Source organism: Aythya fuligula, chromosome 4, assembly GCF_009819795.1.
Source record: "Aythya fuligula isolate bAytFul2 chromosome 4, bAytFul2.pri, whole genome shotgun sequence".
Taxonomy (NCBI): Eukaryota; Metazoa; Chordata; class Aves; order Anseriformes; family Anatidae; genus Aythya; species Aythya fuligula.
The window spans coordinates 71,332,952-71,355,833 of NC_045562.1; the positions used below are offsets into that span (position 1 = coordinate 71,332,952).

The 22,882-nt window shown below is 45.2% G+C and overlaps 2 protein-coding genes across 2 annotated transcripts in view; one reads left to right on the forward strand and one right to left on the reverse strand.

Annotated features, from left to right (window-relative positions):
- The first annotated feature begins 647 nt into the window (after positions 1 to 647).
- LOC116488935 (octopamine receptor-like) lies at positions 648 to 10,219 on the forward strand. The gene is made up of 4 exons (XM_032186939.1): positions 648 to 741; positions 5,704 to 5,992; positions 8,751 to 8,927; positions 9,541 to 10,219. Exons 1-4 carry the CDS (start codon positions 648 to 650, stop codon positions 10,217 to 10,219), a joined length of 1,239 nt encoding a protein of 412 aa, XP_032042830.1.
- Positions 10,220 to 12,014: 1,795 nt separating this feature from the next.
- Positions 12,015 to 22,882, reverse strand: part of EIF2AK3 (eukaryotic translation initiation factor 2 alpha kinase 3) — a 40,430-nt gene continuing 29,562 nt past the window's right edge. Inside the window, exons 13-17 of the mRNA XM_032186661.1 lie at positions 21,279 to 22,068; positions 16,749 to 16,916; positions 16,076 to 16,177; positions 14,271 to 14,333; positions 12,015 to 13,182 (exon numbers count right to left, since the gene is read on the reverse strand). Of these exons, the coding sequence (XP_032042552.1) occupies positions 13,006 to 13,182; positions 14,271 to 14,333; positions 16,076 to 16,177; positions 16,749 to 16,916; positions 21,279 to 22,068 (1,300 nt within the window). The 3' untranslated portion in view covers positions 12,015 to 13,005. The remainder of the gene's footprint in view (positions 13,183 to 14,270; positions 14,334 to 16,075; positions 16,178 to 16,748; positions 16,917 to 21,278; positions 22,069 to 22,882) is intronic.

The window sequence follows — 22,882 nt, forward strand, 5'->3', positions numbered from 1 at the left end:
GCAAACCGTACCCTACAACTTCCCTCCATGTTTGAAAATTGTTATATTTGACCTAAAACAAACTATTCTGTTTGGATTTCAAGCTTTCTAAAAGCCATTTTGAAATAAAAGGAAAATTGAAAGATAACTTTAAATGCAATATTATTATTTTCCATAGATGTCAAAACTGACTTTTTAGAAATGCACATAAATTTTTGTTGATTAAGGTAATGAAATCAATCATGAAATATTCTAATTCATGTATGTCTTATTTCTCCACTTTTATACAAAGTATTTTTTCCAATCTCATTAAAAAAAAATACAGAGATGAGATGCGTTTGGGGTACGATATGATTTTTTTTTTTCATTTCTTTCTTTCCTTTCCTGTTTTATTTCATTGCTGCAGTGGCATCATTTAAAGTAGACTTTATTACTTTTAAAGGGTAATCTTCTGTTTCTGAAGAAATAAATAGGACGGTAAGTGTCCAAATTTGCTCATCCATCCCAGTTTGATTACTAATGTCAAGCAAAAGCTTGAAACATGAAAGGTCGATGTCCAGCCCAAGAGCTGAGCTGTGCTAGGGAGATGACAGTGCATCTGGGTTTCTTCAGTTTTCACCAACCCTGCTCAAGATGTTTCCTCTCCAGACTCTTTAAGAAAATTCTCAATGACGTTCTCTGTGACAGGTGAAGCCATGGTCTTAATAATCAAATTGGTGGGAGAGGTGAGTCAGCTTTTGGTGGTGGTCAACAAGTGTGAAGGTGAGCTGGTGTGCCTGGCTGTGAGACTTGGGGCTTGGCTCAGGACAGGAGCCATGGATGAGGTGCACACACACCAGCCTTGCGTTCCTGACACACAGGCTCTCCAAGAATCTCATTTTTTAACCTTTCCTTGACAAGTTCATTTTCTACCGGAGCATGGAGCTGAATGAGGGGACCGAGAGATACTAGGCACTGCTCCATGCCCAGATCTGAGCTGGGAGAAGAAGACCAGCCCTCAGAGGAGCACATTGAGGAGCACACGCCACCTCCACAGGCTGCTGCCAGCTTCCAGGCACCTCACGTGAGGTGAGGGAAGCAAGTGGGCTCACCTCCCAACGCTCCCAATTCTCCCCCTAAAACCTGATATTTTTACACAACGGTGACAAAAAACTCCACAGCAGGGGCAAAACCGTACTATTTTTACATATCAGGGGCCCAAACCCTGTATTTTTACATGGTAGGAAGCAAAAAAAAAAGTCCAACCAAACAACAAAACATCCCCAAACCCTGCAGTTTTTCCACAACAGGGGCCAAAACTGCTATTTTATAATAGCTAGGGTCAAAACCCCTCTTTTTTTTTATACAACAGGGGCCAAAAACCCCGCTCTCTCCACACAGCGCAGGCAAAACCCGCTATTTTTCTCCAACGCGGCCACCCAGAAAGCACTTTTTTTACACATGGCAGGCAAATATAAACCCAAACTGCTTTATTTTCACACAGCAGGTGCCACGGATAGGCGAGGCGGCCCTGAAGGCCGCTGGGCCCGGAGGGGGAGAGCCCCGGCCCCTGAGCCCGGCCCGCGGGGCGGTGGCTGAGGGAGGCGGGGAGAGGCGGGGCGGCTGCCCCGGCCCCGGAGCTCCGGAGCCGGGCTGAGGCTCCAGCTGCTGCCGGTAAGAGCCGACGACGGTCCCCAGGGATGGGATATGGGGATTTGACCACCCCTGGCACCGTCCATGAAGGGTTGGCTGTGCCCCCGGGCGCCGCCCGGAGTGCTCGGTGCTGGGGGCTCCTCATGGAGGTTGGGGTTTTGCACCTCAGGGGTTGGGGTTTTGCATCCCGGGATTGGGGTTTTGCATCCTGAGGGTTGGGGATTTGCACCCCAGGGGCTGGCGGTTTGCCCCCATGGCATGGGATTTGCACCCCAGGGATTAGGGATTCACCCCCCGTAGCATGGGATTTACTACAAGGGGGCTTGGGGTTTTACACCCCAGGGATTGAGGATTTGCGTCCTGAGGCTTGGAGGTTTGCAGCCACCCTGGTTTAGGGTTTTGCACCCCTACGGGTTGTGGATTTGCATCCCTGGAGGCTTCTGCTTGCACCCCAAGATTTGGGGTTCTGCACCCCAGCTCATCAGTTCCCTGCGTTCGCATCGTGGGTTTAACTTTGCCTTGAGTTGTAGCGTACGATCGTGCTCCTGCCTGTGCCTGCTCCTCGGAGAAGTGCTACAGACTCGCTTTTCCTGCAGAAAAAGTGCGTGCTGCTTCTGTGGGGGAGAGATCTCGAACGGGAACGGGCTGTGCTATTTAATGATGCAGGTTCGACGCCCAGCAGTGGAGCAGGGACGATGCTCGCACGCAGCCCGGCTGGGGATGCTTGGTGGGAAGGGACCGGGGCATCCTACAAGCTGCACCCTGCTGCTGCTCCGAGATGCTGCTGGGATGCTTTGAGCCAGCTGGCTGCCTGCAATGGCCAGGTTTGAAGGTAAGGATCACATTTGCTTCTGGTGGGCTGCCAGATGCAGGTCTAGTGAGGTGTTGGAGAGGTAGCTGGGGTTCCCCTGCACTGATTTGGGGATGGAAATAAATCATCTGTGCCTGAGAAATGCTGCCCTTCAGCTGGAATAGGAAGAGAGAGAAGGAAAATCAAGACAGAGGCACACTTGCTCGTGTGGTCTCTTCAAATGCATGTTTTACAGGTGGGAGCACCCACAGGGACTTTCCTCCTCCTTTATCACCAGCCTTGCACAGTAACTCGCTATTAACACACTGTTGTACAACACCCTGCTGTCCTGCTGTGGTCTCAGCTCCCACAGAGGTCCTGGGGCAGCTGCTTGTTGCCCTATGCTGAATCTTACTCAGTTTAGCAGAGGAGCAGAGTGGCAGAAAATGTATTTCCCATTTTCACAATTCCAGTAAGATTTTAGAGTCCAGTCAGCTTTGAGATTGCAGAGTGTTTTTCCCCCCTTTCCATCAAAATATGCATGTTAGTAATGAAATTAACCTTTTACCTGGGATTTGTTTGCTGAATAAATTAGGTCAGACTTTCTGTATATTCAAGGAAAGCTGCTGAAATGATGGGGTTGCTTCTAGACTTCTCTCGGGCAGACTGAGAACAGAATTTGTCCCATTAATTTTTTAAGAGAAGCATAACTGGGATGTCCAAATAGAAGCAACACAAACTCTGAGGCACCTGAGGTCCCCATTCCTCCTGGGCTGATTGCATAGCATGGTGCAGTGGGACATTTATCCCTCTGATTTTAGGGGGCTCCTTACAGGAAAGCTTGAAAGAGAGATGTTAAAGACTCTGTGCTATGTCAGCAGCATAGCCACATGAGCTGCTGCAGCTCATACAAGAATTTAAGTACTTATTATTTCAATACTTTGTGAGAGTACATCCCTTAGGAGGATGGCACATCCCGCTTTGTCCCAAGGATTTCCACAGAGATTTTAAGGTTGTATCATCCCCTGCTTTCCTGTATTAACAAGGCTCCAGATGGTTCAGCAGTAAGTAGCATGTCTTAGGAAGAAAGAAATAAGTTGCTGTCTGCCCAAAAATAAAATAAATAAATAAATATAAAAATAAATAAAGGATGCTTGGTTGTAACATAAAGAGCAGATGAGCTGCAGATGCACTTCCAGGGGCTTTATGTGGGGATGCTTGAAATGGAGCCCGCAGCAGCAGGACCCTGTTGTCTGCACCTTGAATCCAAACCTGAAGTTTCAAGCATCCACCATCCCTTCTTTTTTTGCTGAATATTTGTGGTTGGAGAAGTGGCGTAGGTGGTCAGGTAAGTGTGATTTCCAGCTGCTCAGTCTGTCCTGGTGTCACAATTGAAAATAATACAAGAGTGTTTCTTTGATATTTTGTGAGTGTGGACACGTTTGTTACTTGTGAGCATCATCGTGTTGTGCTCCTAGATATATCCTGCATTAAGCAACTTGCTTTTGGTTTTCCGCTTGGAAAGACCTAACCGGGGCTATCCTGGTGGCCAAGGTGGTACTTGGGTATCACAGAGAGCTTGCAGAGGTGGACTCTAAGAGCTCTGTTCCCCTTCTGCTTGAAGATTGAGAGCAGTGTGTGCTCGCAGATCAGTACCAGAGCATCTGTGTGTAGGTGACGATCTGCTTTAATTGTTTGGAGGAACACTTGCATGCCCTGAACCATGAGCACATCCCGCAGGAGAAGGAAGATCTAACTTCTAAGCTCTTTTGTTTCAGAGTTACATCTGAAAACCTCAGACAGCAAACCCAGCATCCTCATCAATAATTATTCAAGGCCATAGGCCAGAGGGAAAAAAGGAGAACGTTTTGAAATGAAGCAAAGCTGATTTGTCCTGTTAATGCCTTGGGAGCCCATCTCAATGCTGCATGCTCTGCTAGGAGAACAAAAGGATAGCTGTGTGCTTAACCTGGTTAGGGACCAACTTCAGGTGGACACCAGAGGACTGCTTCCAGACCCGCAGCAGCCCTGGAGTTGTGGGGAAACCATCATCTTCACCATGCTGGCTGCGTGGAGGTATCAGGAGGAGAGCAGGCTGAACAGCTTTTCTGTCAAAAAATGGGGCTGCATCAGAATCAAACCGTGCTCAGCAGCCCATCCATTTTGATGATCTCCTCAAAGGGACTGTTAGAGCAAATGTTCTAGACTCTCCTCTTCTGTTAATAACGGGAGAGCTGGAGGTAGGATTTTATATTTTTTATTTGTATGTGGTGCTATCAGGATGTGAAATGTTGCCCAAGGCTCATTTTCCTTGTGACTGCTGTACTTAAGACACCCTGCAGCCTTTTAGCAGCACCTGCCTGGGGCCCGATGCCCAGCAAAGCTGCTTGTTCTCAGCGCTGGTGGGGCAGGAGAGCTTTGGGTCCCAGGCAGCAAGTCCCTGAAACAGAAAAAAAAAAAAAAAAAGAAAAAAGTAAAGCTTTTATGGGGCTCAGTGACTGAGCGTTAAAATGGAAGAAGAAATTCAGCTGTGAAGTGATGGATTTTGAGGATGATGAAAAGGGGGGTGTCTAATTTCCTGATCTCACCCAACCTTTGTGTCTGCAGCAGTGGGCTCTGAGCCGACCATTACCGTTCGGAAAGGAGATCTTTGGATCGTGGAAAGGTCAGCTTGGTGCTAAGTGCCAATCAAAAGCAGCAAACAACATTAGGAATTGCAGTGAAAAGGAGTCAGGGACAAAACAGAGAACATTGTTACACCATCGTATAAATCCACGGCGCTTTTACTTCTTGGAAACTGTTTGTAGTTTTGGTCCATCACAGTCTTAGAAGAGCTGTAGAGGTGTCCAGGAGCCTCAAAGCAGGCTGGGCAAGCAGCCTCACCTGGTCTGTGGACAGCAAAGATGTAATGAGAATGTATTCTGGGGGGATGGCGTGCTGCTAAGGGGGATTTAGCAGAGCTGCTTTCGGTCTGGATTTCAATTTCTTGCTTGTCTTCTCTCCGCTCGCAGAGCTTTTGTTTGATTTTTTTCCCCTTGTATCTGCTTCCCCTGATAACACACTTGTCATCCACAGGGGAGCTTTTAGGTGCCGTGAAGGACTTCACCCAGCGCCGCACATTTATCCTGACATGTTTCAGACACTTCTGGGCTGATAACCACGACGGACTGATAACCATGGGGCAGTGATGGCAGAGACGCAGCAGGGTGTGTGAAATTTTCAACGGAGCACAAACGTGGCTTCTGTGCTTCCCTTCACCGCGTGTTGAAGTTGTAATTTGCTTCCCCTTCTCTGCCATCCAGATTTTAACAGTGGGAGGATGCTGATGGACGGAAACGAGTCCTGGCTCTCTAATTTCTCCTCCACTGCGTCATCCTTTGTGAAAGGAGGTGGCAGCCGGGCAGAGATTGGCCTCCAGGAGGTAGTCATCGGGTTAATACTCACCCTCATCGACTTGGTCACGCTCCTGGGAAATACAGTGGTCTTTATCTGCCCGGTGGTGGAAAAGAGGCTGCGGACCGTCACCTACATGTTCATCATGTCCTTGGCCACGGCAGACTTCCTCGTAGCGTGCCTGGTCATGCCGTTCAGGTAAGAAGATCCCCTGAGATTTGAACGAAACACAGGATTGTGGTTGTTCCTTCTGGCTCCAAAGGTGACACACTGGTGGAACTCGTGGGGAAGGCTGGCAGCCTCGCAAAATTAATCATTTGCCTGCATGAGCAGAAACAGTGCAGCCTGCAGTAGGGTATCAAATGTGATTCACTGCGTGTGGGGGAATTGTTTTGCCCCTATTACCATTGCAGATCGGTGTCTGTCACGTTGGCATGGGGACGAAGGCCATCTCCCCTCTCCTTGCATAAAAGTAAGGGTTTTAATTACATTTTTTTTTATTTTAGGATTTTATTTCTAGGGTAGTTTAGGCTCTCTCTATATTTAAGTGCCTCTTCAGAACAGATTCTCCCTGCATGAGGTGTATATTATCAGGACCTTCACTTGGCTACAACTGTGGTCTAGATGATCCTAGGGAAACAAATCCCCAGACCAATGTTCATGCTGGGTCTGTCTGTCTTGTGCTGCAAAGTGGCCCTAAGTTTGTGTAGGGTGGGTGGCTGAGCTGTGTTTAGAGCTCTTGGAGCACCACAGAGGAGCTGAAGGCTATTTTCCCCTTTCGAGCTGTCGTTCTCACGGGGCTGCCTACGCTTCTGAGTTTGGCACTGAAAGGTATTTTCCCAAAACAAATTTACAAACCGAGCTAGTGGTTTATGCTGTCAGGTGGGAATAAAGCACTTAGCGGTGCCCTACGAACAGTACCACTGCCAGCTTCAGTTCTGAACTGTGTAAATTTTTAAATTCTGCTTCTCGAGTCGTCCATCCGTGCTCACCTGTCCTCCCCACTGCAAATATCTGTGCTGGGGAATTTTATTGCAGCTTGGTTGGAACCTGCTCCTACCCTCCTGCAGTCAGTGGGAATTAGGGTCTGCACCGGGAGGTTTGTGCTGCTGCTGGTGGGGTTTCTCCCTGGGGTGGTGGAAATGCTGCAAGAGGGTGGTGGAGGAACACGACTGCTGCTGGAGCAGGACAGCCAGCAGCTCTGCTTCTGGTCTGCACCCCTCAAATGTTGCAGGTTTCCTGATGTGAGGTCTGGGTCACATCTTACCCAGCTTCTCAGCTTCGTGCCCATGCTGCTCTTCTGAAGCACAGTTTGCTCCTCGGTGCACGTGGTAGGTAGCACATGCCAAAGAGGAGGAAAAGAAACGACCCTAGGAGGCAGTTTGGCTCAGCAAAGAGAGTTTTTGTGATAGAAAGGAAGGAAAAATGTGGTTGCCATCTGATGCATTAACGTCGTAGGAGCAGGACTTCTGCTTTGTTTTTGGCTTGGCTCGCTGGAAGGAGCAGCTCAGCTGTGCTCAGCTCATTGTTGAGATCCTCCAACCAGCCCATCTGTTTCCAGGCTGAGAGTTTCGAGCTTCACAAGCAAAAATGAAACACCGAGGTGACTTCATTTCTGCTCGTGGGGTGCGTTTCTTCGGGATTTTATTAATCCTTTTTAACCTGCTGCGCTCCTGGGCCTTCGGAGGCTGCATGCACCAGAGAAAACGGAGTGGGTGGCCCCTGCCTTGTGCTCTGAGAGCATCGCTAGGCCAGGGGGGTCCCAGGAGAAGCGTGGTGGTGGCTGTTAGGTACGGGATCTGTGTGCAGGGATGTTCATGACCGCAGCATTGTTGGCCTCTGGACAGCCAAGGTGCTCACACCACAAGCTTTTCAGGCAAGCGGAGGGCACCAGGGCACAGGGACAGATTCTGCTGGGGGATTTGTGAGCAGCAGCCCACATAAAATGCTGCCCGCAGCTGGAGCCCTTCAACAGCACTTCCAGCAATGCACTTACCCTGCTTGTTGTGCTCTAAAACAACCTTTACAAGTGGTTTTAATGAATGGTGGCTAATTAAATGCGGAGCAGGTGTTGGCTTCTAGCTCCTGATAGCAAGTTGGCTCTTTCTGCCCCTGCCAGGCAGCTGAGCCCACCTAAGGGCCCCGCAGCAGCTCTGCTTTCCCTCTGCTTGGCCATAAAGCTGTGAAGTTACAGGATAATTAAAGCTTTGCAGCAATAGGTAGGTACTCAGCCTTCCACACCAAATTCACACACAATGGTTGTTTCAGCAGCACCCCAGGAGTTACAGAAAGCTGCTGAAAGAAAGGGGAAGCAAATTGCAGCTGATTGAGTGCTGTAGGAACACGCATCAGCCTTCCTACAGCTGCCATATGTTCCTTCCTTCGCTGCTCACTTCTTACAGGCCCCCCTGACTTTGTTGGGAATGGTTTTGGCATAATGTCTGCTTTTTGCTGTTGTGCTTCCCTCACTGAGGCATTTGTGAGCCACTCAGGCTTCATCCTAGGATATATATATATATATATATCTTCTTTTAATCCAAGACTTGAAATCCTTCAGTTTTGAAGCATGAGACCAGATGAAAAGCGAGCTTCTTGGCAGAGGCAGCATCTTCCACACCTTAAAAACTGGGGAGGATTCATAAAACGCTGTGCTTCATATGGCATGGGAAAAAGCTGGGATAAACAAGGCTGTGCAGATGTGTATTTTGGGAGCTTTTGGAGCAAAGCACCTTGACCAAGGCACCTGCAGGCAAGAAACTTGGGTTTGGTTTTCTTCAGCCATGCCCCACCTGAGGGTTAATGCCTTGGATTACATTTTGAGGGTGAATATCTGTTGTCTGAGCTTCACTCCACTGCATGCTCATCTTGAGTACCTCCAATAAAACATGATGTTTCTTCAGTGGAATCTTGAAATACATTAAATCAGCCTCTAGTCTCTGCCCGTTTTCTCTCGCAGCATCATTTACGAGGTGACGGGGATGTGGCTGTTCGGGAAGCTGTTCTGCAAAGTCTGGATCTCCTTCGATGTCATGTTCTGCACCGCATCCATCGTCACGCTGTGTTTTATCAGCCTGGACAGATACTGCTCCGTGGTGACCCCCTACCACTACTCCAGAAGGATGTCCCGTGGCAGGTGAGTGTAGCCGCTTCTCATTGTGGGTCCTTCCAAATTTTCACTTGGCCAAGGCCTATAATGAAAAGGGACCAAATGAGCCGTTGGCTTTTTCTGCCCCAAATCAGAACACAAGGATCTTTGCACCATTTAAAGTTCTGCAGAACTTTGCTCTGCCAAGGTTTCATGTGAAACGTTGAAATGAGGACTGCAGGGTGGGGAGGGTTGTCTGAGGGTGGGCAGAGAGGATGCTTCAGGAAGGATCCTCAGCAGGTAAGATAATGGCTGGATATTAACGCTGGAACCAACTGGAAAAATCTCCATGCTGTTGTTTTAAATATTAACAAAAATCCTCTATAAAACCTTCCTTCCTATTTTTTCTGCCAGCTCTGAACATCCCTTACACCAGCCCCAATTCTGTAAGCCACGGATCCAAGCACCCAGTCATTAGTTGTTGCTGTACAGATGTGTTGTACCCCAGCTTTTTCCCTGCTCAGTGCCTCCTCCAAGCCCGTTGGGAATACCGAGCGGTGATATCCCACAGGGGTTACCATGGGGATTGGGCTGTCCTGGATGTTCTCAGCTCAGAATAACTCAGACCCTCTCTCCCCTCCCCATCTCTTGCCTTCGGCAGATGCATTGTGATGACCTGCACGGTCTGGGTGTACTCCTCCCTCATCTCCTTCCTTCCTGTCATGCAAGGCTGGAACGAGATCCCCGGGGTGGATTTTGATGCGGGCACCGAGTGCGTCTTCGTCACCAACTGGATCTTCGCCATCGTGGCCTCCGCTCTTGCGTTTTTCGTCCCATTCATGGTCATGTGCAGCATGTACTTCTTCATCTACCGAGCGTCGCGGCTCAAGGCCACCCGCATCATGTCGCAGACCCTGGAGCTCCACTACCACCCCAACAGCAAGCGGCAGAACCACCTGCAGCTGGAGAACAAGGCCACGCGGACCATTAGCATCATCATTTCTGTCTTCGTGCTCTGCTGGCTGCCGTATTTTGTCCTGAACGTCTGGCTGGCTGCCCAGGGCACCGATTCCGCTAGCACGGTCCTGGTGGACACCTTCAAGGTCATCACTTGGTTGGGGTATTGCAACTCCACCATCAACCCGATGCTCTACGCCTTCCTCAACAGGGACTTCCAGCGGGCCCTGAAGAAGCTGCTCATTTGCAGGCCCAGGTCGCAGGTGGACATCGGGGAGGACATGGTGTCCATAGCCACTTTTTCCAGGACTGCTCCTGACCTGGAATATAACATCACCGTGTCGGTGCCCAATGGTGTCCTGAAGGGCAAACCCAAGCAGTAGGGGCTCAGAGTTGGTCGCTGGAGGTGGTGGTGTAGAAAGTGCAAGAGCAGGTCCTCGTGGAAAAGTGCATGGCTGGAAAATAGAGGATGGAGGGGCTGAAATATTACAGCTGGGGGCATACAGCAACGATGTGTTTCTTTCTCTTCCACAGTTTTATGAACAAAGAGGAATTTGTTGTAGCTAACGGAACTCATTCTTTCCTGAGTAATTATTTTTTAATGAGTGTTTCCTAATACGAATCCAATCTTCATGCTGGGGAAAAGAAATCAGTAGAATAACGTGACTTTGTCTTACTGTATGCACATTCTGGTGATCTACAGCTCAAGTTGTGATGGTATTTCGTCCTGATTGAGCCCTGAAGCTCTCATCTCGCAGTTCATATTACAGATGTGACCAGGTATAGTTAAGTACACTGTTCACACAGTCTGAAGCCTGGTCTGTGCACAGCGTTCAGCTTGTTTGCTTACTTCTGAAATAGAGGTTTAGGGCTTACCCAGGCTGAGGGAGTTGGGGTTGTTCAGCCAGGAGAAGAGAAGGCCCCGGGGAGACCTTACAGCGGCCCTCCAGGACCTAAAGGGGGCTGCCAGAAAGCTGGGGAGGGACTTTTTGATAGGACAAAGCAGAATGGTTTTAAACCAGAAGAGGGGCGATTTAGGTTAGATATACGGAAGAAATTCTTTACCATGAGGGTGGTGAGGCACTTAAAGGGCTGCTCAGAGAAGCTGTGGATGCCCCATCCCTGGAGGTGCTCAAGGCCAGGCTGGATGGCGCTTTGGGGAACCTGGGCTGGTGGGACATGTCCCTGCCCATGGCAGGGGGGGTGGAATTGGATGATCTTTAAGGTCGCTTCAAACCCAAACCATTCTGTGACCTGAGTTCAGAGAGAAACGCTTTGGTCAGGGAAAAGATTTTCTTGGTCAAAGCATGGAGGGACCCTGGAATATGTAACCACTTAAATCCAGCACAGAGGTACACCGAGTAAAAAGCTCATTCCTTACCTTCTGCTCTCCACTGGTATTCACTGACCTAGCAGAGAAGCTACGGTAGTGCCCAGAGCTTCACCCAGTTAAACACGGCCATTGAACTGTGCATTTATAACTGACATTGAAAACTTGCAAATACAAGGGAAGAGGACACAGACTTGTTTTGACACAGCATAACTTGATTAAAATCCTAGTTTTGACCAAATACTCACTACAGCATTTTGGCTTCAACTGGACAAGCCAGCATGCAGGACAGAAGCAGTTGAAAACACAACAATGAAAAATTTTGCATGCCCCTCTTGGCTTCCACCACAAGTAGTCAGCTGGCTTAATTCTAGTCTCAGTATCATACCACAGTACAGTGATTCCCCAAAAGGAGCTGAAGTAGTTGAAGTCCAATTTTTTAAGAAACTGATTTCAAGAACTATAACTTCAAAACTAAGCCTGAAAACTACTGTAGAACCAGAAAAATGCATTTAGGCAAAAATTGTTCTGATAGTGTAAGAGTTATCCCACTGATAACACTTGAGAGATTATCTCCAGGACTCCATAATCCACACCTAAACGGAGGTTTAGGACAACTCAGTTCCCTTCTCCTGCCACCATCTCACTTCCAAGCACCACATACATCTTTGCATCATGCACTGTGACAAGTACATGACAGGAAAGCAAAGGCAGTTACAGAAACCAACAGCCTGTCCCTATTCCAACTGCACGAGGCTGCCACCTACAGCAGGCACAATGCAGGTTTTCAACAGAAGCAACCACTGTTTTTTTAAATAAAAAGTTTATTAAATCATTTAGACTTGAAAGAAGTCACAATAATTAATGCACTCAACAATTATAGCTAGTGCATTCTGTACACCACCAACCCAAATGGATTGATTCCGTATTTTATAAATAAAATTTAACATATTTACAATGAGAAATAAAAGCATGGCATTAGGCAGTTAAATTAGCAGATTACACAAGTGCCTACCAGTTGATTTTTTTTAAAGTACAAATCTACAAGATTACATACGACATGTATGACTTCATTAGGTTTAAATTGGCAGAATCACAACATTTTTGTACATAATTTTTACTATGGCTCTTCCAACCATTGCCTATAAGCCCTCTTTTAATGGCTAAAAGCTCCTTTTCCTTCCCTACAGGTTTATCTGTATAAAATGCATTCCCTAAGACCTACTATAGTGCAGAAACATGAGAAAAATTTCCTCTAATGACTGGCTATGGAAAGTGACAGTATGTACAGCTGTGGTCATTTATTTTTTTTTGCTTTAAAAATAGTGCAGATTCCCAGTTTACCCACCAGGGACAAAAATGGAGTCATTTTTTTTTTCCTCCAAAATCATCTTCATTTCACTGAAGAGCAAGTGATTCAGATATACACTCACTAGGCTTAGAGACTGTAATTTGCTATATAAAAATACAGTATTTTAATTCTATTTACATGTTACAGATCTCTCACTTACCCAGCAAGCTGACATTTACAAGCTTCAAAAAAAACAAAATACACAAAACCCGCCCCAAAAGATAATGGAGTACAACATTGGTAAGCACAGTAGCTGGACCCATCCACCTAGGAGAGTTAAGGTAAGAAAAATGGAATGTGAGAAGTGTGGTTACTGGCTTTTGTTGGCTGTCAAAGTAAACAAAAATCTGTCCAACATGTCTTGAACATTAATCATGGCAAAAAAAGTTAAGTAAACGTTTCCAAGATAGACATTCTGCATCATAGGATCCTTTTGCTGAACAATCCCTTTAAAACCTGCTGAGTGGAAGAAGTGATCCTGAGGATAATTATTTGCTTGGTTGTCTCGAATGCTTATTTCCTGATAAACTCATTGTCCGTGACCTCTGCCTAAGCACTGGTTTTGCTGGGAGTTCCAAGTCTTCAAATACAGGATTCTCTATGATTGCTGCAGCCTCTGGTCTTTCAGTGGGACTTGGAGAGAGCATGTCCTTCACCATGGTGTACTGGAAGAAAACATGAGATGTGTGTGTTTCAATTCATAAATTCACCCTTATTTAATGTTCTGACTTCAGCTGTCTGTATGAACAACTAGGAAGCGTTCCCAGTTGCTTTCTAAGCAATTTGGGTATTAGTATGTTGGCACAGTAATTAGAAACACATTAAATGTTTGAAAACATATCACTGTGCATTCCTTAAATTGCCTCCACTATCAAGGACTACAATCTATTTGGCAAATCAAATCTGACCCAAGATTCAATAGTTATACAGCCTTTACATTATTTGGAATCATAAGGATTTTAAAGCAAATGAAATGTAACTCATGAGTAGTGTTCAGCTTTATGCTTAAGCCACCGCATTTAAAGCCACGCAAGTAATTTTTCATGGTGAGTTAGAAGGTTTCCTTTAAATTTACAGGTAGCTGGAAAATCTGTCTTAAAGTCAGAATTACTTAACAAAGCATCTTTCAGAGTAGAGAACAAAATGTCCTGTTCTAGCTGAGCACAGCATATTGAATTCCTCCGGACAGCCTGCAGCTGTAAAGCAAAAAAGGCTCGTCTCATTCAGCTAGTGGTGTGAAGCTACCAAGAAAACACAAAAGCACTTCAGCTTTCCACTGGAGAGGTTTTGTACATCACCTCCTCTTTTTATCTGAAACCGTATCATTTCAAGGATTTGATTAATTTGGTTTCCTACTCAAGGATCCAGTTCCTGGAGCTAAATCCCATACAGCCATGATGCTACTGTGATATCTCCACTTTCTGCCTAGAACTCTGCACCTTCTCTTTGTGAATATGGATTTGTTGCAAGAACTCATGGCAAGATGTATGCAACAGGAGTAACATCAAGCAAGAAAAGAAAACAAGTAATACTGTATATTACTGGAGATATACTTTGTGACAGAAGCATCAGCATCCACACTACTATAGTGTTCTATAATGTTAGAATTTTGGAAAACAGTGAAGTTCACAGGCAGAGAAATGTGTCTTAAACAAAAGCTGGTGTTTTGGTGTTTTTCCCCTTCTATTTTTACTTGCAAAACAGTTGGAAAGCAAAGAAAAAAGCTACAATTACTAGCATGAGACATACTTACTTCTTGTGCATACTTCTGAATGAACAGCGGTGGAAAGTTCAAGTTTCTAACATCACTCAGGGTCTGCAAAAATGATAAGAAAAATGTTAATTTTCCAAAATATCATTCTTCAACATAGTTATTATTGTTGAAAAATATGCCACTTCTGAAAACAAATCAGCCTGATGGAGAAAAACTTTGTTTACAGGTCTTGCTTTAGTGGTTAACTCTCACCTAACCAGGCAAATTGCTGCTTACAGCCTGAACCTGAAATCACATTACATAAATTGTCATGTTACAAGAATTGTGATCTCTGCAGCTTTAAATCATCCAAATACATTAGTAGTTTCTGTTCTGGCTCAATAAAGTACTCTGCAGCATCTGTAACCCCCAAGATCACCTACACCAGTATTAAAACTCACGAAATGACTGGATCTGCCTTAATAATGTAAGCAGAGTGTTTGCTTAATATTTACGGACCAACATTTATCAGCAATTTTGAAAGAAGTTGCGTATTTCTGTGTCCTTGCAATGTAGCTAATCCCCGTCAGTCAGTCTTTCTTGCTTAGGCAGCACGTTGGCTCCATCTAGTGACAGGATTTTCTCCACACTGAGCCACAAAATATCTGCAGCCTGGCTGCCTCATGAATTGAAATTGTGATTTCCAGAAACCCATGACCTACTTCAGCATCTTGTTAGTGCAGAAGGGCAGTATTTAGCTCTTATTTTAATGAAGATCTCCTTCTGCACAATTTTGAGCACAAATATATGAACTCTGACGTTAAATTAAATCCACTATTACTCACTGAAAGTACAAACTGATCAGTTAATAGTGATGGGCAACAGTCAAACTCCTGTTCAAGAGAAATGAGTTTTATGGCAAGCTATTTCAAAACACTTCTTTCCTTTACCAAGTCACTCTGCATTTAGTGATCTGTTCTCAACATCTAATCTGGAAATAAACTGCACTGCCAGAGACTTAACTGCTGACAGTCTGAGACAGAGGCAGGTCTCGCATTCCTCCTCTGGGGGTTTTTCAGCCCTTTGTCCCAGACTGCAAGGATTTGCTGGGCTCCCTGGGCAGGCAGAGCATTCTTCGCTTCAGTTAACAGCAGTAAAACTTGGCTGATGCCAAGGAAAAGCTTCAGTGTAACAACTTGGAAGCAACTATTAAAGAAGCTAATCTCCAGGACTGTAACCTCCAGGGCTGACAAGAAATGGCTGGAGGTTCTTTTTATCAAAAATTGAAAATTGAGGCAAGTTAGGGCAATCTTCTTCACATGCATTTTAAGAGCAAGGAAGTGAAACCTTCCAAATTCATATTTAATCCAATAAAAGTCATCTGTTATTGGGAAGACTGCTTTAAGATGAGCAATGAGCTAGACTTACCACTAAGACAATATCAGAAAAGGAATAAATTTTCAATGTCTTGGGTAAAAAAGCTCTGGAGATGCAAAAAGAAGAAGTCATAAAAACACAGAGCATGACTCCAATTCTTGAATAAAAAATGAGCCGGTAGGTTTGAAGTTACAACCTTTGCCATTTGAGATCTTGAATATCCTAATTCAATAGTTTCTCTTACTTGAGATAACAGAGGAGCTTTGTAAAAAAAGTTACAGCCTCAATCTCACTGCACAGATTAGGAAAACTGCAATTCATTTCCAGTGATTCAGGGGTATGTATAAGGCTGATAAAGATACTGTGTTCCTAGTTCCAACACTGTTTCAAAGCTGTGAAGAACAGCTTGCAAGTGTTTCACAGAGCAAACAGCTCTTTTAAAGAAATGACCAAACTGAAGATAATCCTTGGTGTGGTACCATACGTACCTTGACTCTCTCCATCTGTGTGCTGAAAGGGTAAAGCAGCTCAAAGAGAATCAGTCCCAAAGAAAAGATATCCACCTTGTGCGAATAGGTGTTCCCACAGATCTGGAAATTCAGAATTAAGGTTAGATCAGTCAATCTAATCACTGTATGGAATTACATACAAGGTAATCAGCCCCTTTCAACACAGGGAAGTGACTAACTCAGTAGAGCTAAAGACAGGACAGGTACTGTAACAGCCTCTGGGCACATGAAACTATCAAATGAGTATGGCTGAGCAAGCTCCTGATCATCAGACCCATCTGCAAGCCAAAATGTTTCAACTTAAACATCATGTACAATAGCGCATCGTTAACTAACTTGAATATTACACAGTTACCTTCTTAATATGTTAAGAGCAACATAAATCAATCCATCAAATAGAAATCAGCCACTATTTTCTAGTATATATAAAAATTACATACATGTATGTCTTATTACATATGGTTTTATATATACGTATGTTAAAAGTACTAATTTTGAAACTCAGTTTAGCTCAAAGCTCTACTTTGATGAGAAATAATGTAAATATCTCAATAGCAACAACTTTCTAGAAGGAGTGCCTGATCTTTGAACTCCCAAATTCAGATGTCTCCCAGGTGGTGCTAGAAATAGCTTCAGAGTAGAGAGCACAAACCTGTTCTGGGCTCATGTAGAGTTTGGTCCCTACTTGTCCTGTGTGCCTGGCATAAGCTGGCATGGGGGTGAGTACCGACTCCTCCTCCTCATCTTGATCCATTGCAGTTACCAGTCCGAAATCCCCAACCTTTACTACGTCGTCCATTGTGAAAAATATATTGGAAGGCTGAGAAAACAAACAGAAGAAAAGAAAATAAGTTATAAACAAGAATGTGTTCTGCTAGGTACAACAAGCACTTGGTAGATATTCATATAATTCATGCTGTCAAGGCTAAAATGCCCCTTAAACATCACAGGAGCAGAACCAGCTAAGAATCCCAGCCATGCAGGAAAAGAGAATTACCCCCGCATTAACCAGGCTCCCTTCTGGAAGCCCAGGCTGCTCATTTCTTGTCTTCCAGTAGAGGGACTACAGATCTAATGAGTAACATGCAGAAAAGTCAACAGCTGTGGGGAGCAGCACCGATAAGTTATCCGACTTTCCAAACACGTGGCAAATTCACATCATGTGCTAGAGTTCTGACTTATTTTTTTATTCCAATCTCTAAGTGCTGAACTCATTTTCAGTATTAAGACGATGTGTTACATGTTGGTTATCATCTTACAGATAGGCTGGAAGTCCGGGAACAAGGTGTGCTTTTCAGCTGGTACTGCTTAACTTAATTGCGCGAATAACCATTTGTGTAACAGAATTAATTCATTATTTGAAGCTTAAGTACTTCACAACAGCAACAATTTGCCTTGTCTTGCTTTTAACCTACTGATAAAAGAAATCAGAACTGGAAAAAAAACAACTAACAGGGGTGCCTCACTTGCTAATGGTACCCATCTCAGATTGTCTCTTCCAGAGCTTTGCATTCTGGCTGATAATAGGATCACTGAACAGTTTGGGTTGGAAGGGACCTTAAAGCCCATCCAGTTCCATCCCCTAGTCATGGGCAGGGACACCTCCCACCAGCCCAGGCTGCTCAAAGCCCCATCCAGCCTGGCCTTGAGCACCTCCAGGGATGGGGCAGCCACAGCTCCTCTGGGCAGCCTGTTCAGTGCCTCACCGCCCCCAGAGTTAAATGATGACACAACACACGCTAAATGAGCAATTACTTCTTTGAAAGCTGACTGCTCCACCTGGCTCACAGATAGAGACAGACACGATTCTGGGAAAATAACAGACTGCTCCTGCCAGGGGGAAGCAGCAGCACTTCAGGGTTATGGACAGGGAAAGCTATGTGTGGAAAAAGCAGCAGGTGGTGCTGGGCAGGCTCTTCTCACTGCTCCTGCACCTTCAAGGCTGGGAGAGCCTGCTCCAAGCTTTGTTGGCACAACTCCTGGAACAGGAGAAGGCAGGCAGACACAGGGCAATATTTCTCTGCCCAACTAGAGGACTACAAAGCTGACCTGTTTCAAAGTCCATCCGACTTCCTCAGTTAAAAACAAACCCACTCCGTGCAAGGAAGAAGACAGAAGAAAAGGCTTCTTGTTTCCCCAAGCCACTGAAACACCCAGAGAGCTTGGTGATAAGCAAGCAGTTAGATACAACATGTTATTTCCACAGTACCCACATCCTGCCTCTAGAACTGCCATCCGAGCCAGGTCTTATCTCCCGCTGTGTTTTCTAGTGATCAGTGTCCAGCCCTTTGGAGTCACAGCTCCTTTAGTGCACAAAAGCTGCCACCCTGTAAGCATATTCTTATGCTTCCCTGGCTGAAAACAGATCTCGGAATGGCCAGGCATATAGTTTCTACAAATTAAGGCAAACGGGCTATTATTGGAAACTGCCAGCAAAAAGAGACCACATTCTGAAAGAGGACATTTAAGGGAAATACCCACAATTTTGCATTCAGTGAGAAGAATACAGCCACTCTCTAGTTATCTTGCCACCTCTACAAAGAAATTTCTTTTCAGATTCTGCAGTCAGAGCAAGAACTCCCACCTTTTTTCACAAACGTGAATAAGCTACATCTGGAAGACTTTCATTCAATTAATGCTGCAAAACATGCCTAAGACTATTCTGTCAGTTCTGTGATACCCTATTTGGCAGGACCCACTGTTGATTTTGAGCTGTTAAAGCATGGCCAAGAGCTTAATCTGGGAGTAGCAATACATTCACTGGACAGACAGACTTCTGTTTCTGTACTCTGTTTTCTTCAAAAGAACTGGAATTGTGATTTATCCACTTGCCTGCTTGAACTGCCATCTTGTCTCGACAATCTCTCTCAGTAGTAGGAGCCTACTTAATGTACTTCAATGTACACTGTTAATATTTGAAGTATTTTCCAGGTCTCTGCTACACAGAGCTAACTATTAGCAGAAGCAAAACAGCTGTGCAGATTATTCCTGCATTAGCACTGACACAAAGCTGGGGTTGCACAACCAATCTCTTGGACAAATTACAAGAAGTGTCTCAAGAAGCTTCTGAGAACTGCAGACAGCGATAAACGCGGCTGCTGTTTTGACCAAGTGAACAACGAACACCCAACTGGACTGCCAGGATCCAAGCATTACGTTAGACACGCAGGGCAGGTTTTCTGAAGCACCGAAGTTGTTTGCTCAAGGAGTCTTTTCAAGTTTTTTATGCCTCCATTGAACTTTTCAGATGTCCCAACAGGACTCTACACATCAATTAAGGGTGAAACAGCTTTACAATGACCTACGTAAGCTTTACTGAACAGTGTTCTCAAAGCGTCTGCAGTGTTCCAACTGCAAGTATTGTTAAGAAATGTTACTGATTAACGTGTCTAGCAACACATTAATACAGGGATTAAATTACTTCTTTGGTCACTTTCTTCAACACTAAAGATTTCTTAGATAATTGGCTTAAGGTAACTGCTTAATGCTGATGGGGAAAGAAAATACTCAAATAGGTTCATGAGTTTTATGAGTTTCTCCAACTTTGCCTTACTTTTGTGTTATCTCATTTGAATCCCCAGTTACCACCTTGTCTGAGATGGCATCTTATCCTTTGTTTCTAGTGATGTCAAATGATTACCATCTGAGGAGCTACAAAAACAGCTGTAATCATTTCAGAACTCACTCCACTGTATCTATGCCTCCTCAAACAAGCGCAGGGGAACAGGAGCTGCCTCTCCACCATTCAGCAAAAGCAAAGGACTCCATTTCTCACAGCTTACAGGAATAAGACTAACTTCATCCAGGCTCTCTAATCAAATTCTGGCATCTGGTAACAAATGCTGACACTTCCAGTGCTAAAAGCTCCAGCAAGGTTAGGTAGTAACACAGTATCAGAAGCAAAATGAAAAAGGCACAAAAAGTTACTCCTGACTTCAGTTATCTGCAACATCAGGGGTAACAACCTCTGCTGCCTTCCAGTCTTACCAGGCTGGGTGTTATCAGACATTCAAAGGTTATGAATCCTTCAGAAAGCTGCTGTAACAGCCAGCTCTGACTCAGAATCTGAGTCCAGAGCAGCCTGCATTTCAATCCTGGAGCAGCAATATTTGACTTTTATTGTCCCTAACCAGGGGTAACGCTGCTGCTGTTCAGAAAGAAGAATAGCAGCATTGTTTCATTTCAAAAGGCAGAAAAAAATTCAAAATAGCTTTTTCTGTTTTGTTTCTGAGCCACACCACTGAGCAATGAGTGAACCTGCATACAGTTCCTGACCTAAAAATGCCATAAAAGCACTGCCACTGACCTGTGCCAGGTACAAGAAGTCTTGCTGTAAGACAGCCTTTGAGTGCAGTAACGAACTATCAGTTTACTTCCTGGAGCACTACAACCCCAAATTATTACCCAGACATTAACTCAGCTTTTGAAACACTGATTCTGAGATCACTGCTAAGTAGCCAGCTATCTTGGCAGGATTCTCCTGTGAGGAGAGACTGGGAGAGCTTGGAGAAGGGAGGCTCAGGGGGTCCCATCCGTGTCCCTAAACCCCTGAAGGGAGGCTGCAGGGAACAGGGGCCAGGCCCTTGTCATGGTGCCCGGGGTCAGGCCGAGAGGCACTGGGCACAGCCTGGAGCCCAGGAGCTCCCTCTGAGCCCCAGGCACGGATGGAGCCTGGCAGGGGCTGCCCAGAGCCTGGGGGGCTCCTCCCGGGGGGCTCCAGGAGCTGCCTGGATGTGGGGCTGAGCCCCCAGCTTGGGGCGGTCCTGCTGGGGCAGGGGTGGTACCAGATGGCCCCTAGGGGTCCCTTCCCACCTCATCCTTAGTGTGGTTTGTTTCCAGTGCTGTACTACTCCAGTACACACCCAAAAGTTACTTGTACCCACACACTCCTCATCTGTCACTTTACAGCAGAACTTGACACAGCTACACAGTGGATGGAGTCAGTCCACGTGTTTCAGGAATTTTACAGTACTAGAGACTTTTGTTTGGCAGTTTGGGCACAGAACATTCAAGTTACGATAGCTCCAAAGACAATCTCACAGCAGTGAACTAGGAAATATCTGTATACAGACACAGCCAGTGAGACAACTAGTTAAAAGCAGAATGTGGAAAGTTCATTAGAAAACTTCAATAGTTCAATAGATAACAAAAGCATTTCCTATAGTGCCCTCTGAATACAAACCTTGAGATCCCTGTGCATTAATCCTTTACTGTGCAGGAAGTCAACCGCTTCAGCTATCTGCAGAAATATCTGCAGACACTCTGTCCTCTCCCTCTCCTCTATCATACATCTCCTGCTCATCCAGTCTTTAAGGTTCTCTTTTCTGCAGAGCTGCATTTGGATGTAAAGATACACCTTTGGAGAGGTGGGCTTGACTTTTTCCACAGTATTTTTAGAAAGGTCCAGGCTTAAACTTGTTGGCCTTGGTGGAGAAACAGAGAGGGGACTTCCTGAAGCTGATTTCTTGTTACCGGGTTCCTTTGTACTTGTTGGCTTATCCTCAGAAAGATTTTCATCTTGTGAAACGTCAATTTTATCTTCCTTACTAGAAGCATTTCCACAACCTGAATCTTCAAAGACAATGGAAGAGGAGGTCCCTTCTCTCAGGTGTACAACAGGGACAGGCAGAGGACAGATTTCCAAAGGGTGACCCAACGTGGAGTGACCCAACTCATTACTGTTGATAGTGCTGTCTTCTACATCGCAGCCTGTAAGGACGCTGTCCTGAAGGTTTAACAGTGGGTCTTCTGACTGCTGCAAGTCCCTGTTGTCTGTAGCATAAAATTCCAGAGGAGAGAACTCACTTTCAGACGAATCAGACTGACCACACGGTATTCCCGTGGAGAAAGACTGTCCCCTCTCTGATGAAGTGGCAATAACTTCAATGTGGTCCTTTGTAGAAAACGGCTCTGTTCTGATCTTAAATGATGGGACATCCATTGGACTGGGAGAACTGAGAGGCCAATCAGTGCTAGAAAAAAAACAAATCAAGAAATCAGAATTACAGAGCTTCATCCTGCTAGAAATGTATTTTCAGAAGACCAAATTTAAACACATACCGAAAAAAAGAGCATTGCACTGTAACAGTAAATAACTACCCATGTATGGGAATCACTAATAACCAGGATATGGCACCCACTTTTCTTAGTGGGCACAACATCTCCTCATTGTGGTGGTTTTACTCAGCTGGGCAGCTGAGCTCCACCACAACTGCTCTCTCGTTCCCCCTCCTCAAAGGAAAAGGGGGAGAAAATACAACAGAAAGGGCTCAAGTGTTGAAATAAGGACAGGGAGATCACTCACTAATTACTGTCACAGGCAAAAGAGACACAAAAGAGGGAGATTAATATAATATATTACCTATTACTAACAAGCTGTGAAAAACTGAAAGCAAACTAAAAACATCTTCCCTCTACCCACCCTCTTCTACGTCCTCCCCCTGAGCAGCACAGGGGAACAGGGAATGGGGGCGGCGATCAGAAAAAAAGTAAAAAAAAACATCAGCAAACTCTACTGCCTACATTTCTAGCATGCAATCAGGCTCATCTTTAGCTTGAGAAAACTCATCCCTTTAGAGCATGCATTGCAATGACTATTTAAAGTCCTCTGGAAGAATTACAGCTGTGAAATGTTAATTTGATGCCTGAGATATAAAAGTCACTGTATTCTAAAAATTGTTAGGCATGTTAAGGTGTTATTACAAGACTGCTAAATAGTGGATCAGAGGAATATGAGGCCTCATTCTTCCCTTGCCACCTTTAAATGTTGCTAACGTACACCCACTT

Coding starts and splice junctions, on each gene's coding strand:
- LOC116488935 (XM_032186939.1), top strand. CDS start 648: ATGACGTTCTCTGTGACAGGTGAAGCCATGGTCTTAATAATCAAATTG. Junction 742..5,703: donor GGTGGTCAACAAGTGTGAAG/GTGAGCTGGTGT, acceptor TCTGCCATCCAG/ATTTTAACAGTGGGAGGATG. Junction 8,928..9,540: donor AGAAGGATGTCCCGTGGCAG/GTGAGTGTAGCC, acceptor TGCCTTCGGCAG/ATGCATTGTGATGACCTGCA.